This window comes from Centruroides vittatus, unplaced genomic scaffold (assembly GCF_030686945.1).
Source record: "Centruroides vittatus isolate TY-2023 unplaced genomic scaffold, ASM3068694v2 scaffold_1015, whole genome shotgun sequence".
In the NCBI taxonomy this organism is placed as follows: domain Eukaryota; kingdom Metazoa; phylum Arthropoda; class Arachnida; order Scorpiones; family Buthidae; genus Centruroides; species Centruroides vittatus.
In genome coordinates, this window is record NW_027122666.1 from 2,005,864 (window position 1) to 2,024,983 (window position 19,120).

General features: G+C 28.9%; 1 protein-coding gene across 4 annotated transcripts in view; it reads left to right on the forward strand.

Annotated features, from left to right (window-relative positions):
* The window catches only part of LOC136986343 (protein zer-1 homolog), a 62,148-nt gene that overhangs the window by 20,644 nt on the left and 22,384 nt on the right, over positions 1–19,120 (forward strand). For 3 of the 4 annotated variants that reach the window (XM_067283846.1, XM_067283848.1, XM_067283847.1), the window contains exons 2-3: positions 1,322–2,184; positions 15,974–16,144. In XM_067283846.1, the coding sequence (XP_067139947.1) occupies positions 1,418–2,184; positions 15,974–16,144 (938 nt within the window). In that variant the 5' untranslated portion in view covers positions 1,322–1,417. The remainder of the gene's footprint in view (positions 1–1,321; positions 2,185–15,973; positions 16,145–19,120) is intronic. The other variant, XM_067283850.1, reaches the window with a different exon arrangement.

Genomic DNA, 19,120 nt, shown 5'->3' on the forward strand with positions numbered 1-19,120 from the left:
TTATTTTTTATTTTTTATGTATTTATTTATTTATTGTAATCGTACCGTTAATTTATGTAATATTTGTTCGAATTTAATATTAGTTCGAATTTCATATTTAATTTAAAGATGTAACTGAAGATGGACGCTTAATGCGTTTGAAAACGTTCTTAGGATTAAAGAATTTTTGCTGAAGTTGGAATGGTTGATTATTTTATTTTATATACAAGTATCCCTTCTCTGTACTCTGTGATGCCATTTGGCAGAGCAGGGACAAATTTACTTAGAGTTGTTATGTGAGGAGGAGGTATCCCTTCTATAACAGTGTAGTTGCGATGCAAAAAAGGGCCATGTTATGCAAATCTGTGCTATACGAAACAAAGAACTAATATAAAACGGGGGGTTAGATTCCAAAAGTTAACAAAAGTATACTGTTCTTTTTCATTACTAAGAGAAATATGTTTATTAAAGCAATCAATAATTAACTAACAATCACAATTAAAAGTACTGTATTACATGTTAATATTAACTTTGGTTAAACAAGGGTATTTTCTTTTTACAAAGTATCATCATCTGAACTTTTTTTGTTGATCTTTTTCAAAATATCAGCAATGTCTTCATTTTTTTATTTTTACCATAAAAATATGTTTAATTGAAAATTTGTTCTAGAGGTTTAGGTTTGTTCAATTGAGCACTGAATGATTTTTTTCATAGAATTTGTGTTCAATACCGAATTGTTTGAGTTGATAACAGTTTGAGTACTGAGATACTGCTGTATTTTGTTCATTATTTTTATGAATGATTACTTACCTAATTTGAAACTTTGAAAATATCATAAGTTTACGATTAAAGAATGCTGAAAATGCAGTATTTTAAGTACAGTTTTTATTAACTTGTTATGTTCTGTTAATAATGTAATAAAAATATGTACCTTATAATTTTAAAATTATTGTTGTTCACTAGGATTTTTATATATTAATAGCAGATGAAAATAAAGAAATATTGTTTAAATTTTGACTACTGCTACCTCTTTGTGTCCAATTGATCACACCAGTGTAATATACATTCAGTCCTATATTTATAAGTAGTCATATATATATAGTTAGTATATTTATAAGTATATACTATATAGTTATATACAGTATATAACTACACACACACATATATATATATATATAAGTCCTAGTAAACAATAATAATTGGAAACAGTATTAAGAACATAGAGGCATAATTAGTGTACTTTACAATTTGTTTATATTAATTTGAATAAATAATAATTTTAATGAAAACATTTTATTAGATTGAGGATTAATAACTTTTATTCAACAAATTTTTTTTTCAGATTCTATGATTAATGGACATGAATCAAATAAAAATAAATTAACTGAGTAAAGGAAAGTATTTGTCTAAATCTCAGTAGACTGAATTCCAAACAAAAATGCTGAAGTTCCCAACACTTTGGGAAGAATACAGTCCAGACACATTGCTGGATATATGTGTGAAATATTGTATTAAAAATCCACAAACTTTCTGTACATACAATCCAGTACATAATGAATATTTGTTAAGGGAAGGTGTTACACTTCCAGCTGAAATATGTGAACGGATGCTTAAGTTATCTGTTGAAGATCTTGATCGAGTCATTGATGATAGTTTCTTAAGGATATTTATTGATAACTCTGCAACAAGATTGAAACAGGTGAATTTACAAGGTACATCAGTTAGTGATGATGGAATTGAGATTATCTGCCGTCACAATATATTAGAATTGAACATTTCTCAATGTGTAAAACTTACTGAAAGAACTCTGATGCTGTTAAATAATATGAGTTCTGAGCTTTTATCTTTAGTAATAGGAAATTCAGTACAGATATTGCCAGATTCTTTGACTGATACAGAAGTAAATATGTCTGGAAATCAGTTTGTAAAAAGCAAAAGTATTTATCAAGAACAGAATTATATTTTAAATGCACCATCTTTGCGGAGACTTGTTGTCCATGGACTTGAAATACCAATGGAAAAGGATTATTTTCCACTCTTATTAAAGCCTCTCCAATTACTTATTCATTTAGATTTGTCTTCGTGCCGACAGTTAGGAGATTTATATTATCTTATAAGTCATAGACACTTAGCATCACTGGTTCTATATAATGTTCCTCATTTACAGGATGCAATTACATCAATTTGTCAAATAAAAACTTTAAGGTAAGGAATATTAACTATAACAATGCAATATTTATTTTTCAGTTTTAATCTATAAACAAAATTATGTTTAATAAAATATTTTGTAAGTCATTTCTTTTATTGTTTAATTAAAAAATTGTTTTGTATTATATTTAAAGTTTAATAATTCTTTCTAATAGGCTAATTGAAATTAATTTTACATTATAAAATTTAAATTAGAATAAATATAATTATATAGATTATAGTTGGGGTGACTATCTCTCTAGACTTAACTCACTCTTCAGGTTTCCATACTTCAAATTACTGCTACTATTAATAATTAAATGCTAAGTAATTTGGCCTGTAAGTAGGGACCACATAATTATTACCAGAGGGCAGTCTTTACATAGCAAAAATAAATAACACTCACACCATCCCTTTCCTCAATGTAAAGTCATTGTATGTAACTTAGTAAAAAAAATAAGTAAAATGCATTTTTTATGAAGTTTTACCCTCAACTTTTGTCAATTTTTATTTATTATACCAGTCTTTTACATTTTGGTTTTAATAGTATACAGTTTTAATTTTTATACATTACAGTAATACCTCGGTTTTCGTTGACTTCGGTTATTGTCAGTTTCAGTTTTCATTGATTTTTTTTTGCGAAAAATTTGTCTCGTTTTTGTTGATTGCCTCAGATTGCCTCGGGTTTAGTTGGCATGCCTAAGTGACCTCACTGCTAATTTTGCGAAAACAAAGGGCGACCCACACATTTTCTGGCTCAGTATGGCGTTATAACTCGTTCTGTGAGCGTTATCCCGCTAGGCCTACCATTGGCCAATGTTTCCATTCCCTGAGCACTGGCAGTTCGGTCATGGGTTTGCGCTTCGCCAGGACAGGCTGGTCACATGGAGTTTTCTGGATTTCTTCCACATCTGTAACACCTGAAAGGGGCCAGTTACTTTTAAACAAACCTCCCAAAAGGTATTATTTCCCTCGATACGACCATCATAAACACAGACAACTACTATTACATGACAATTACGTCACACTTTACCACGGAGCGATATAGGCTAGAAGCTCATGTCCAACTAACTTCTACAAGACAAAACTTATATTAATTTCTTATTGCTTTTAGTATTTAATGCTATATTAATTCTCTATAAAATGTGTTTTTGGTATGTATTTTGGACTTTCTAGAATGAATTAATTGGATTTACATCGATTCATATGAAAATAATTGCCTTGGTTTTCAGTTTCGGATTTCGTCGATTGTTTTTGGACAAATTATCGACGAAAACCAAGGTATCACTGTATTTTATACATTTTATATAATTTATAGTATTATTAATCCTTTCCGTAACTGCACTATCACAATAACAAACATGTAACTAATATTTACTAATCATCTAATGTTTTTGGTCCTTTTGATTGACCTTCTTTGGGAACATATATAAAATTTAAAATTTCACAAAAGAACAAAGTCACATATTTCAAAAAGTTTTTATAAGCTTCTATTATGGGAATAATAGAAATTTTTAAAAAATGGGCATTTTGGTTATTTTTACATATTATACTATATCATACGATACGTGGCAAAATCAATAAACATATAAAATGTCTATTACCCATAGTGAATTAACCTATGCTTAGAAATGTTCTAAATTATACTTTTCATGTTTATATTCTCGCTCTTGCATCATCTTATATCATTTGCCTTTAGATTTTATTTATCAATACTTTCCAGGCTGGTGAAACTGAGGTGTTTTCTCTATAATTTACTGCCTGCCCCCTCTCTGTAGCCTTATGAATGTGCCATGCTTCTGCATATTTAATCCATTGTTTATCCTGCCTCTTTTGGATCATTTCTGCTCAGTTCCATTTTATCATTATGGATACAGGTCTGCTATGACAAAAGTCACTAACACTGTAATCAGCTGCTCCTTTTGGATGTTACTTTTATGTTCTTTGATCCTCTGGTTTAGTGATCTAGTAGTGGCATAAGTTGTTAGGCCTTCTGCTGTCTTTTATAGGTATTCTGTACACTCCAGGAATGCATGTTAGGTCAATGGTCTCTTTGTTGTTCCTTAGCATCCCATCTATTGTGGGGTTTCTTTTAAATACGATTTTTTTGTTAGTTTTAATTCCAATTTCTCTGTAGACATTTCTGAGGGTTGCCATGGTATTCAATGACATATTTATTCTGTATATCATTTCATCTCATCTCCATGTCTTTTGTTCTCCATTTGTATATCATTCTCTTTATTGTTTTTCTCTTTACTCCAACCTGATGAGCCATCTCCTCAATGTAGTCTAGCTCTCTTATCCTATCTTGCATATTGGTGCAATGAGTATATGCTCATTTTATGAGAGGTCTAAATGCTACTAATCTATAGCTTACTGGGTCATGTGACACCCATGGTATGAATGTTGCATTATATGTCGGCTTTCTGTAAATATCCATGATGACAGTGTTTCCCTTTAACTTGATCAAGATGTCTAGGAAGTGCATAGTGACATTGCTTTTCTGCTCCAATTCTATTTCTAATCCAAATGTGTTCAAATTAATATCTTGTGTAAAGTTTCTGATGTTGGGTTTCTTCTTCCATATTATTAACATATCATCTACATAACATGCATATACAATGATGTCGTTTCCATATTTGGATATGATTGCTCTTTCTAATGATCTCAATACCATCTTGCAAAGTATCCTGGAAATGGGGCTGCCCATGGGTATTCCTCTATTTTGCTCATACACCTGCCCATTGAACGTAGAAAACAATGAAAATGCAGCCAGGTGCACCAACTCTAGAATTTCCATATGCAAGCTGCCTGAGTTTCATTTCAATTTGGATATTTTTTGTAATCATCTCATAATACAATGATATAACCTTTCCTTTTAGATTTTATAAATTAATAACAGAGTTTTAATTGTACTCTTCTTTTTCATTGAAAGTATTGTAGACATCAACCAAGTAATTTAAAGTTTTATTAAAGAATTACTGTGCTATATATTTTATACATTTTTTACTTTATGTACACCTCAGTGTACTGTTTTCTAGAACAGACTGATGAGGGGTGTAGCCCAAAATGCATTTCTGTGGAAAACAATAAAAACAGGGCTTAAAGTGACTCTCTTTTTTAGCTTTTTCTGAGAAAAATGCACTTTTTTTAGCTTTTTTCACTTCCCATGTGAAATTTTTTTTTTCATAAATGCGCTCAGGAGCGAAATAGCAACCAGCACTTCCTCGTATGCCTTATGGACCGTGCGCGACATGTTAAGGCACTGTCGTATACACATGTAGTGTACTACATTTATATAGACTAACAAAACGAGAAGCTTCCCAAAGCTTGATACTCTGCACATGCTGTAGGAATTTGCACGTGGGTTCTCCTTGCTTGTATCCTTCTAAAATACCGATCTTCGCAGCGCTTCGATATAATCACGCTGCATTAAGTCAAGTACACTTCTAGTTCAGCGTTAAGAGTGATTTTTATACAGCATTATTTTTAGCATTTGTATTTATTTAAGTGCAGTAGACAAAAGAAAGAAATAGATTTTATTTAATACTAACAGTAGAAACTCATGTTTTAGCAATGGAAAATCGTATAGAACCCAATACTTTCTGAAGTAAGTTGCTAAGCAAACTTCTTCCCAACCGCCTGCTATTCTTTAGCTTAAACGATGACATTTACTTGTTTTTGACTACTGTAGAAAAACCAAAAAAATAATTGTTGAGCGATAATAAATTTGATTTCTACTGTTATTATTAAATAAAACGTTGTGGGACACTCGTTTCAAAGCTTGTATCTTTCTAGCACTCTGTAAAATTAAAGATCGAGCGAATCTCGTGCAAGGAAATACAAGATTTTAAACTAATATCCTAAATATTAATAACTTCTGTAGAGACAATCTTTAGACAAAGACGAAAGTTTGGTTCTAAGTGGGTGCTTATATATTTGGCATGCACCATGGTTTTCTGCATTCTAACAGTGTCCTTCATTTTCCATTTTGACAAACTATAAAACTCTTCATGCACGTGCGCATTCGAACAGCTGCAGTCAATCCGGCACCAAATTAAAAAATTAATTTGTAAATATTTAGCGTCGAAAAACCGCTATTTTCACTTTAATCTAGCTTTTCGATATGCTTCTAGTCGAACTCAGTCAAAAAATTAATTTAATTATAATTTATTGAAGATTTTAATATTTTAATATTAGAAAGTAATTAGCATAAATTACATGGTGTCATGTCTCATTTTCGCTCCCATTCAAGTTTATTGTCCTATACACGCGCCAATGTTTGCTTTTACTTCTGCTGGGGTTTTATTTCAACCTCGACCATTTGGTTACACAAAGTGGGGAGACGAGCATCATGTGATCGCGTACCTGACTTTTTACAAGTTTCCTTACCTCAAAAGAAACTTATATTTTTTCTTGACTTTAATTATTATTAATTAACTTTTTTGATGGATTCTTATATCTTTGTATTATCTAAAGTTGCAGATATAAATGCGTAAAACTTTATTTAAAAAATTGTTTTTCTTATATTTTAAAATTCAAAAATAAATTAAATATCGGAAATGCTAAACTATAAGTACAGTGTGTTTTACATTATCATTGCGAACAGATACAGCCAATTATTTTATAAACATATTTATTATTTCAATTTTTATAAATTATTTAATTTGATGCAACGTAATCAATTAATTACTGTGGCACGTTAACATGGGCGTAGCCAGGAAAGGGCATGGGTGGGCACCCCCTCCCCCAGTTAACCTGGTGCTCCTCCCAGAAAATTACAGCTTCTACTAGGCCCCCCATAACAACACGTTAATTAATATGGAGGCGAGACTTGATTCAATTACTTTTTCATTTCAGACGTTAATTACAGTGTTATTTTAATGTAATTTTATACATAATGTATGTTTATTATAATTAATAAATCTATATAGGAATAATATTTGTGTCTAATAAAACGAAGCGATTATAAAAATGAAAATCGTGCATTCCATCTCGATCTTTTGTGAGCGAAATTTCATGATTTTAGTTTTTAAAAAATGAGATTTTTATTTATAATTTCTGTAATTTGATCTATAAGAGCAAAAAACTAAACTTATCAAATATCAACTCTCTGTAAATAATTTCATCATTTACTTATTAACATCAGATTTGTTAAATTTCATGGGATTGTATTATTTTTCAACTTGAGGGTAGTAGAAAGCTTTGTATATTTTCTCCCGTGAAAGTAATAGACTCTGCCGGTTCCCCACTGTGAAGGACAACAAACTGCTAAATGTTTAATTACGTTGTTTTCATAAACTCTCTTCTCTGTCAGTTGTGGGTCGAATGACTAACAAATTGTTTTATTGTATTCAGGGGAATAGATTTGGAGACTAGTATTACCAGTAATGAATTCTGTAATTTTATTTTTAATCATTTAAAAAATATTGATAAAATTACCAAATAAATGATTGGGTCACAATTACTAGTGGTATTGCTATATAACAGACATGGGCAAATGCGACTTTGAGAGTCGCATGCGGCTCTTTTTGAGTTTTATGTGGCTCTTGCTGAAAGAGTTAATTTCTGCTTTTTATTATTATTTTTACAGTTTTATTTCCACAATTTTGTGAAAATATGTTTATTAAAAAAATTCAATACTTGTTCTATATTATATAATAAAATCCAGATACAGAACTGCAGTACAGAATAAAAAAGTACAGAACTGCGGCTCCCATGCATTTTGCAAAACCTACATTTCGGCTCCCACTGAACTTTTGCTTGCCCACCCCTGCTATATAATGAACATGCAACCCACTGATTCTGCCAGAAGTTGTTTTTTTTCTTCTTTAATTACATTTTTTTTATGAAGAAATCAAAAAATGTACCTTGAAATAAATGGCATTTGAAATTTGACATGTTATATGGAAACACAATCTGGTAGTTATGTTACTATTCCATTTGCTTTGCTGTGTAACGTTGGGAATTCTGTACGGGGCACATGAAAACTTAATGCGGGCCTGTTCTGGCTTAATGCAGTCTTACTGCTCACTTTTCTGGAGTATAAACTCAGCCTAACTATTTTCATATTTAATCTTATCAGTCCACTTAATAATCAATCTAATATCATATGCAATGTTATTGATACAAAATATGTGTTCGTTTGTGTTTTTTTTAATAACGCCTGTTTTCATTCATTTTAACACTATTAGCTTTTTTAGCTTTTTTTCAGTGTGAACTCTCTTTTCTCACTTTCTTTTATTGCCATGACTGCTTTAAGCCCTGTAAAAATGAATCTCCTTTAAAAAAGAAGTTTTCCTTGTATAATTGATCCATTAAGAAGATAATAGTTAATTATCACAGAACTATAGCATTAGACAAGCAAATAAAATGTAGGGACTCTGTTAGAGTGACATTGAGCATCAATTGGTAATAATTCTAACATTGGGTTTAAAACCCTACTTATTATCTATTTAATTTTTCATAATTTACAGTTAGTCAATAAATATTTATAAAAGACTATTTTGTTATAAATGTGCTCTATTTTATAATGTTTATTCAATCCAGTTTTTTTGTACAGGAAATCTGATAACCCAAGAAAATGTAAAACAAAACTGGAACCAGTTGCAAATATCAAAAACTATAATTTTTCCTCTTTCCAGTAAAATGTTTATTAATAAATAAACATTTTACTGGAAAGAAGAAAAGATAATGCTTTTTGATAGTGACAATCCTAATGAATGGGACATACACCCCATTCACCTGGTCTCCTAATACATTTGCACATCTCTGTTCGTATATCTATCAAGTGACTATTCTTAATCTTATCTGACATCATGTTGAAAGTGATGACATTGACCAGTTTGCACTTAGCCTTACATAGCCATTTAGTCTGACTGAAACGATACTATGAATAAAAATCTATGCTGTCATCATTCTTTCTCTTCAGTTTTAACATTTTAAGATTAAAGGTTGAGGACATAGCAGTAATTTAAATGTTACCAATTCTTTCTGTTGTTATATTAGTTAAATAGTAAAAGAAAAAGTATCGGAAGTTTTAAGATTTATTAGCCTAAATATTTTTGAGTTTATATCAAAATATAACTTGATATTTATCCAAATGTACTAAAACTTGTGCTAAAAAAAAGCTGAACTAGCTATATTAGAAAAAGTAATTCTCTAATAGAAAACAAACTTTCTTACAAAAAAGTTTTAGACCAGCAATATAAAATAGGTTTTCCTAAATTTATAAGACAATTTTTTAAAAATATATTGCATAAATAATCTTAAATAATTCAATGTCAATTTATTTTAATATATTTTATTCAGATTTTGAAGAAAAATAAGGAAAGAATATTGTTTCTTGAATGTACATTTCAGAAATTTAAATTAAATAATTATGTTTGTTTTAAATATAATAGTCCTTTTTTGACTGTTATTATGGAGGCTGTATGATTTATGTTAGAAATTCACATCATTTATTCATATAAATTGCAGATTAATTTTTAAATAAATAATTTTTCTTATACATTTGCTTATTAAATCTTGAATGTAAATATTTCATACTTTTTTGGCATTGCAAATCTTATTTGAACTTTAATGTTTATAATTATTTTTGCACTGAATGCATGAAACTTTGTTATTCTAGTTGAATACAATTTAGTTGAAACATTACCTGAATTTTTGGCACAGCACATTCCATGTGTTTTTTCATTTGACCTGAGAAAGTTACTATTCTATGCAATTCCAAAATTAGATCAAGTGTGATAGGATGTTTGAGTAAAATACAAGAGAATTTGTTAAATTATTAGTGAATAATTGAAAAAGAAAAATAATTTACAGTATTAGATATTTCTTATTAAATTTAAAATGTTATAAATTACTATAAAAATTATATCAGTATAGTTTCCAATTATTATAAACTATCAGTATTTTTAAAAAACTGTTTTTTACCGAGGAAATAATTTTATGGAAACATCAGCAGTTTACAATTAATAATGAACTTGTTAATGACATTGAGAGCAGGGTTAATTGATGACTATTAAAAGGATTTAAAATGATTAAGGTCAAAGTCACATTACAAAGAGATTAAATATATGAAGAAAAGGTACATTTTTTTAGCTGTATGAATTATACAAAGTATATATATATTTATGGAAAGGAGCTTTTTATCCAGAATATCTACAGTACATATGAAATCCACATGCCATAGTTTTCTTTCCAGAAAAGTTGAATTATACTGGAAAATAACTGGAAAAGGAAGTTAAAATAATAAGAAAAAAGGAGATTAGTAAAAAGCATGGGTTTTAAATAAAACAAATAGAAAAGATCAGAAATCAATATTTTAGTAAATAAAGAAATATGATATAATATAAAAAGCAAATTTCAATTATAGTGTACAAATAGCAAAAAGATTCCAGAACTATTATGACTCCACAGTCAAGAGAATATATATATAATATTTATTCTAACAGTGTGCTGTCTATAACTTTTTTCTGCTTATCACTATTCTATTTGTTAGAAGGCACTTACTAGTAGCAAATATTATTTCTATTCTTTGGAAATTGAGAGTGATTATTATTCAAGGATGACGATTAGTTGAATAAATTCATTTCACTTTATTATTAATTAAGCAACAATGCAACATTCAACATACTCATACTTTGTTTTAATGTTAGGTAAAAGTGACAACACTGAGTAGAATGCTCAGTTTTTCAGTTTACAATAAGCCTTATCATCTAATAGTACAGGATTCTTACTATTAGAATAAATATGATATTTGATTTAATAAGAGTGAAAATTATTTATAAATATAAATTCATCTAAGGCAGGCAAGCATTAAGATAAAGCAATTTATGCTACTCTATAAAGTAAAAAAATTTCATATTAATTTGTAGAGTGTATGTTAGTATGTTATGGGATAAAATTTTTGAGCATATTGGTGAATTAACAAAGAAAAGCACATAATGGCATTGACTGCATATGTTTGATTAAGAAAATAGGAATAAAAAGAAACAAAGTTAGTCAGCTTGTTCTTGGTACTGTACATGAAATATTGATGCTATTAATTTAGTTGTTAATAAGCAACACTAAAATAAAGCTTAACTACATTTATCTGAAAGTAAAAAACAATTCTTTTCACAAATACATTAGTTATTAATTAATTAACAAATTTGTTAATTAATTTATGTGCTTTTTAGTACATAAATTAAAAAATATTTTTCAATTAAAAGAAATTTTAAAGAGAGAGATTAATATTCAGTTGCTCTATATTATTTAAAAAAACTTGACTTGTACAAGGAAAACAATCTAATTCTTGTGTTTTTTTTCAATATTTTCTATTTACTGCTTACACAATTCTAATTTTTCCTACTATCCATGTGTTATCTTATAGTTTGAAATAAATTCACTTATATAAAGGAATTTGAATATGAATTTAAAGTTTTTTTTCTTGTAAATGGTAAAGTATTTAAAAAGAAATTTAAGAATTGATGAAAGTTTGGTAAATAAATTAATGTTTATTTAAAATAATTGAAAGGAAGTTAAAGATATAACTTTATTGTTTTAATATATTTGTAGAAGTTTTGCTGATGGGTCACAGAACTGTAAAAATATATAAATAAAAAATGCCTAAAAGACTTAAAGGACTTAAGACTAAAAGACTTAAGACTGTTTGAATATTTTATTTATTAATGAGATGTTACTAAAGAGTTTTTAATAGTGATGTAACGAATATTCGGTTACTACCCGGTATTCGGCCTATTCGGCCGAATACTGAATATTTAATCACTATTCGGCCGAATACCGAATACCTAAAAACAGGAGTAAGAAATAACAAAAACACAGTAAATTAATCATTTTTGTAACTTTTATTAATGCTGAACATTAAACTATAATTATTAAAGTTAATAAGAAATAGCATCTAACTCTAGTATTAAATTATTTCGTAATTAAATAATAATATAACCTTTATCTAGCTCGATATCTTATGGCATTGATGACGTGTAGGTTAGAATGTATCGCGCATTAATGTTATTGTTTAGTTAATTATGTTATATTCGTATTCGCGTATATTTTAATATTTATACGATATATTTGAACTGTTCCACAACTGGGAGAAACTAGACCATATTGTGTCACCACTAAAGTATATCCTTAGGGTATTATTCAGTCTACAAATACGTAGTAAAAACATAATTTTAGTGTTTAATTAAAGAGTTAAAATGATCGATTGCAAATAAAATAACTTATAAGTTATAACTTACATCTAAATACCAACAACTGCCGAATCATAGCGGGCTATTTACAGCTATTACATAAATTATAAACCAATTTGGCACTAGAAGTAGACGTTAGGCTCCATCTGATATTAATTTTAATAATTATAATTTAATTAATTAATTTAAATAATTTAGACCTAATGGAAGAAAAAATCGTAGTGACAGCGGGCCAATAGAGAGCACGGTGTGCGATCTTTGCCATAATGTGGTTTGCGTGCCAATTTTCGTACATGCGTTAATCAAGCCGAATAGTTTGGCCGAATATTCGGCCATTCGGCAATGCTCCTAGCCGAATATTCGGTATTCGGCCACGCTCCTAGCCGAATATTCGGTATTCGGCTGAGGCTGAATATACTATGTGTTACATCACTAGTTTTTAACAATGATGGAAAATATATAGACCTTACACTTTTAAATTTGCAATTTAGATGTATAAAAGTAAGAGCAGACAACATTAAAAAGCACTGTAATTATCAAATAAAAATAAAAATAATTTTTTAAAGAATTCAGATATTTTCATTCATTATAATAATCTAAAAATTCTTAAAATATCATTTTAAGAAATTGTCAGTTTTAAAATATAATAATTAGACTTCTTGGTCTAATTTTTCTCAGGTTGACTATTTAAAAAGTGTCAATTCTTTTGTCGTTGATGTTTGATATATACAATAATTAATCTTTATGAAAAATATGAAACAATTAGCTCCTATATATGTTTTTTTTTTTAAATAAAAATAATTTTATTTATATTATTTTATTAATATTTTAATTATTTATTTAATAATTATTATTAATATTTACAAATAAAATAATTTTATTTATTTGTTTTAAAGAAAAACTATCAAAAACAATTTACATAGAAACTTTCAGATTCTGAAATGAAATTAAATTTTTCTGCCAAATATGGCAAAGTAATTTCTGTAACATAATGCCATATATTGGAGAAGTAGTGAAATAAACATAAAACAATGGTAAATGCATTAGAGATGTTAAAATAAAAGTTTCTAGAGCATTTTATTTTCCTGGCTCTGGTATATATAACAGAGGGAAAGTATGGCGATCAATCAAAAATGATCCCTCCTGAAGATTTTTATATTTTTCGACTTGGGACCTTAAAACATCATGAAATGCACGAAAAAATTAGGGTATTTTTTCTGTATGTGTGGATGTTAGTGTATGTGTGGGACACAATTTTGTTTACCTTCTTTAAAGCTTAATAACTCCTCTGCTTTTTATTGAAAAATTCTGAAATTTTGCAAGGAGGTTTGTGTATTAGGTGGATTGATGCTATTAAATTTTTGCAATTAAAGGTCAAGGGGGTGGGGAAATAAAGGGGTGTTGAGTCATATCTTAAGTAGTGTCACACTTAATGACAAATATACTCATTATTAGAATTTACAATTGTTTATAAAACTCATTTCTCAAAATTATACATTAAACATATCCTCAAAATTAAGCTTTTTGCCATTTTATAACAATTAATAATATAAAAAACTTTTTATATTATTAATTATGTTCTAAAAATAGAACATTTTCAACCTGATGAAGGTCATTAAATATTACCAAAAACATTAGTTTTTTTTAGTTTAATAACCAATTTTTTGCTGCAGAAGGCTTGGTGTACATGATTGTGTGATGAAACTTATTTTTAGGAAAATTTCTTTATACAACGTATATAAATCTAATTTCTTTATATCTTCAATTAGTATAATAATGATATTACAACTAAAAATTAAAATACTGTTAGTTATTAGTTAATTAAACTGTAACATGTACCACAGTATAATATATTATGTTACTTGTTAATTATTTATAGAGTTAACACTGAAATAGAGTTTGTTTATAAAACATTCTAGTATTTTTGTTTACATTATCATGCCAACTATAAGATGTTAGTGTAAAAATAGAATAGTTATATGGATTGGGCTTATTTGATTATATCTTTATATATATTTAATATAATTTATTACACATATGTAGAATATTATTACAATAAAAGGGTTGTCACAAACATGAAACTATTAATCTACATATATGTAGTAAAGTTAAAGTTCTGTGTAATTAGTTCTATGTATGTTTAATATAATACATTTTGTATTAAAAATCTAAAAAAAAGGAGTAAAGGATTATTGTTAATCTTCCTTTATGTTATATAATAAATTCTTCTGAAGATAAAAAAATCATTATTTCAGAATAAATTTATAAAGTCTGAAAGTATTTAAGATATAATCAATGTTTCCTGATAGCTGGATGAAATAGTACAGTAAGACCCCACTTAACGTGGGGGATGTGTTTCTAGGCAACAAAGCGCTAAACGAAACAGCGTTAAACAAGGTCATTTTAACATAGAGTAAATAGGGAAAGGGAACACACGACCAAAAATAAACAGATTTTACTTTAATTTTAAGTTATTTTTATATTAATTTGCATAATAATATATGTTAAATAACACATAAACATATGCACACAGAAATGTAAGTTTATTTTTTGTGATTCATGTCCTGGCTCTTCTGAAATTCTTGTTTTTTGTGATAAAGTCGTGAAGTTTCATTTGTTGCTTTTTTTTTCTTTCCTTAAGCAAATGTCAGAAGATCACATCCAAAATGCCTCATTTTGCTTTTGCATTCCTTTCAAAATCTGGATCATTCACTACAATTTGATCAATGATCTTGGCTATCGATACCAAACTTTTACTAAGGAAATTAGTAGAGAAATTTTTGTTTTCAGAATCACTATTTTCCAGTTCTACAGGAATTCCTTGTTCTGCCAGTTTTTGAAGATCGTCGTTGGTAAGACTCTCACCAGAAACCTGCAGTAATTTTTCAATATCCTGCTTGTCTACATCTAGTCCTGCTGTATTGATTAGGTTGACCAAATTGCCAACCTGACAATACAGCGATAGGCTCTTTGCGTTGAGAATTCTTGGATGCTTCTGGCCATAACTTCTTCCACACTCCATTCATACATTTATCAGTTAATTCTTGCCAAGAGAAGTCGATATTTCCGATGGCATCCATGACGTACGTTATATTTTTTCCAAAATTGCATCAAACATAGATTTAGGCTATGACGAATTGCCACCTTTTGTTGATTAGTTCATGTTTGTGAATAATCGTATTATAAACAAATCAACAAAATATTGCAATAATTTTAATCAGCATAATTTTGAGCTGTTTTTTAGGCTTTGTACAGACTGCATTATATTGAATCAGTGTTAATTGAAGCAGTGTTAAGTGAGGTCTTACTGTATATATAAATAAAAACCAGAAAATCCAGCAAAAAATAAACTTTAATTTAGATAAATAAATTTTTTTATTTTTTGCTGGATTTTCTGGTTTTTGTCCTTTTGCTTAAGGTAAAGTCTTCATCATCATTAGAAACATATGTGAAACATTTTATATTTGTTTGGAGTCTGTTGAAAATTTGAATATTAATCAAAATTTGCATATTTTTATTCTGGAAAATTTTTATTTTTTTTAACAAATTTACTTTAAATTATAAAACCTTATAAATCTTGTCATAAAAATATTTTATCATCTTTTTAGACATTTAGATGTATCACAATGTAATGAAAAACGTGGACATTATAAATATCCTAATCAAACATTAAGGCAAATTGTGGAGAGTTTACCACATTTAACATCTTTAGATATTTCTGGCACAAATCTTGCTGGAAGTGGTGTTCAAGAAAGAGAAAGTCCACAGAAAGAATCTAGGTATTTCTTATATTATTTTATTTAATGCTATTACTTGTAAATTCCAGATTCAAATAAATTAAAATAATTTTAATTGTAATATTTTTGTATTTCTTACTATCTAAGATACAGTTTTTCAGCTTTTTAATGTATATATGTGAGACAATCAAAAAGAAACCTGATTTTCTCTATAGTGATTTTAATACTTAACTAATTTAAATTCCCTTTAATGGCCTTTATCCCCTTCAAAGTAGTTCCTACCTGTATTTATACAGTGATCTGCTTCTGCCAAGCTTCAAATGCTCTTTTGAAGCCATTGCTTCAAACATTCCAAAGCACCTGTTGAAATTTGGATTAGATCTAAACCATATTGAAATGCTATGCCTTGAGCTTCACTTTCATTCTGGAGAACAGAAAGAATCATAAGGAGCTAAACCCATCAAGTATGGACTGGGGAGATTGTTGTGTTGTTTCTCATGAAAAATGCTTGTGTGCTGGAGCATTGTAATGATGAAAGAATTAGATTTGGTTCTGCCACAGTTCTGGTCTTTTGTGATCAAGACAGTTATGCAATTGTCTAAAAACATCACAGTAAAAATCTGAATTTGCTATGACCAGGAGGAACAAGTTTGCATTATGCAATTTCTTTATAGTTGAAAAAACTGTATCATGCTCCTGACTGGCCTTGCCTATTTGGGTGTCAGAGATTGGGTCTTGCCCATGGCTTCCAAGAATTTCTGAAGCATTTCAAGGATCTTTGTTGCTGATTTCTCAGGTTTAATGCAAAATTAATATTTGCAGCATGATACTAACATATTACAAAATCATGTATAGCAACTGTTTCAGTTTGAAAATCTCAATACCATGTTGCAGGCTGCTGCTCAAATTGTCTAAGATATTGTACATAGAAGCCCATAGGATTATTTTGACTAATTTCATTAATAAAAGTTTAGACCATACAAAAATAAATTTTGAGTCTTTTTGCCCATTCTTAATTTTGTGATGTTCTTCAATTGTGGTCATAGGTTGTTTGTGGAAGTGTTGCTTCACATCACCAGCTGATTTTTGTGGTTTCTGGTTTGGAATAAAAGGATATTAACACGTTGACTGCCACGTGACTTTTTAGGATTCTGTTGTAAAACGCCAACTTAATTTAATTATATTATATTATTAAAAACTCTAATCAGAGTATATAGTAATAATCAAATAGCATATAGAATGTGTTTTTCTTAAAATAAAAGTATTACGAATTATCTCGTAGTTGGCTTATGTAACAGAAAGCTCTTCGCTAAAGCCAAACTACGAGTTAATTCGTGCACAGACACGATTCGTCCTGTCACTTCGCTACAGCCAATCGGAGATGTGCGTCTAAATTCATTAGTAATAAATCGGATATAGAGGCAAGCACATCACATTTACGTCTTTTTTGAGAGTGTTATTTTTTATTTATTTTTATAATCAAATTATAAATATCCCAAAATGGATAAGAAAAGACCACTAACTAAAAAACAACTTGATTACTACACTAATCTAAGTGATTCAGAATCTGACAAAATTTTTGGTGAGGATGGGGGAGTTTATTTGGCAGCGAAATGGTCCTGTTACTGTATGTAAATGGAAAGACAAACGAGAAGTCCTTACCATTTCAAACATGCACGTTGTTGAAATGGTAGAGGTGTTCAATCGCAATGGAAAATGTTCGATGAAACCGAATATAATTCGAGATTATAATCATGGAATGTCTGGCATTGACGATCAGATCAAATGCTATCGTACTACACAGCTCTAAGAAAGACTATTGGATGGCCCAAAAAGGTTGCATTACATATTATAGAAATATATATACATAATGCGCACAAACTCTTTCAAAAAGCAACTTCTTCTAAAATAAAACTTATAAAGTTTAGAGAAGCATTCGTCGAAGCGTTGATTGGAGAAGAGATTCAACCAGTTTCAAAAAAAATTAAATTGCAGAAGCTCCACTATTTACAGAGTATCCCATCTACTCAGAAAAAACAACATCTGACAAAGCCATGTCGAATTTGTACCAAAGCTAAAAAACGCCGAGAAACGCGTTATTTCTGTCCAATCTGTCTTGAGAAGCCAGCCCTTTGCGTAGAAGATTGTTTTAAAAATTATCACAAACAATAAAAATATCGTTTTGCTTTTGATTTTGAATAAACATTTTATAATATTTTCTGTTCGTTTAAATTTATATTTCTGTTTTATAAATTATCACGAACAATAAAAATATTGTTTTGCTTTCGATTTTGAATAAACTTTTTATGATTATATTTTCTGTTCATTTATTAATAAATGTTCTGTTCATGTAAGCCAAACTTGATTTTTTGTTCTTGCCCCTGAAGCTATCTATTCATATTTACACTGATATACTACGAATTACATCGTAGCTGCACAAATATGGCAAGGAAACAAACTACGATATAACTCGTAGGTGGCGTCCTAGGCAGAAACGGTAACTACGAGTCATCTCGTAGATGGCAGTCAACGTGTTAATAGGCAAAAAGACTCAAAATTTATTTTTGTATGGTCTAAACTTTCATTAATGAAATTGTTTAGGATATTGTTCCTTGGTGGCAAAAAGACTGTACTTTGCATTATTGTTAAATACTGGGATTAGTCTGATTTCTTTTTAATCACACCATGTGTCTGTGTGTATGTGTATAATATAGATGCATACATACACATTTTTTAAAATAATTTAAGAGGAAAGATTTTCACTTGTATTTATGGTTTTTGCTCATTTGTGTATGCTTATTGAATATATTAAAAAATCATTTAAAGTAGAAACCTGAAAATTTTAGCATGATTTTAAGATCCTAACAGATTCTTACATCTTTAGTCAGGATCAAACAATAGGTTCTGAGGCTGACATACATAAATTTTAATTAAAAACAGAGAGAGAGAGAGAAAAATTTTACTATTAAAATTAAATTTTTATCTACAGTATTTTGAATAATAATGGTATAATTCAGT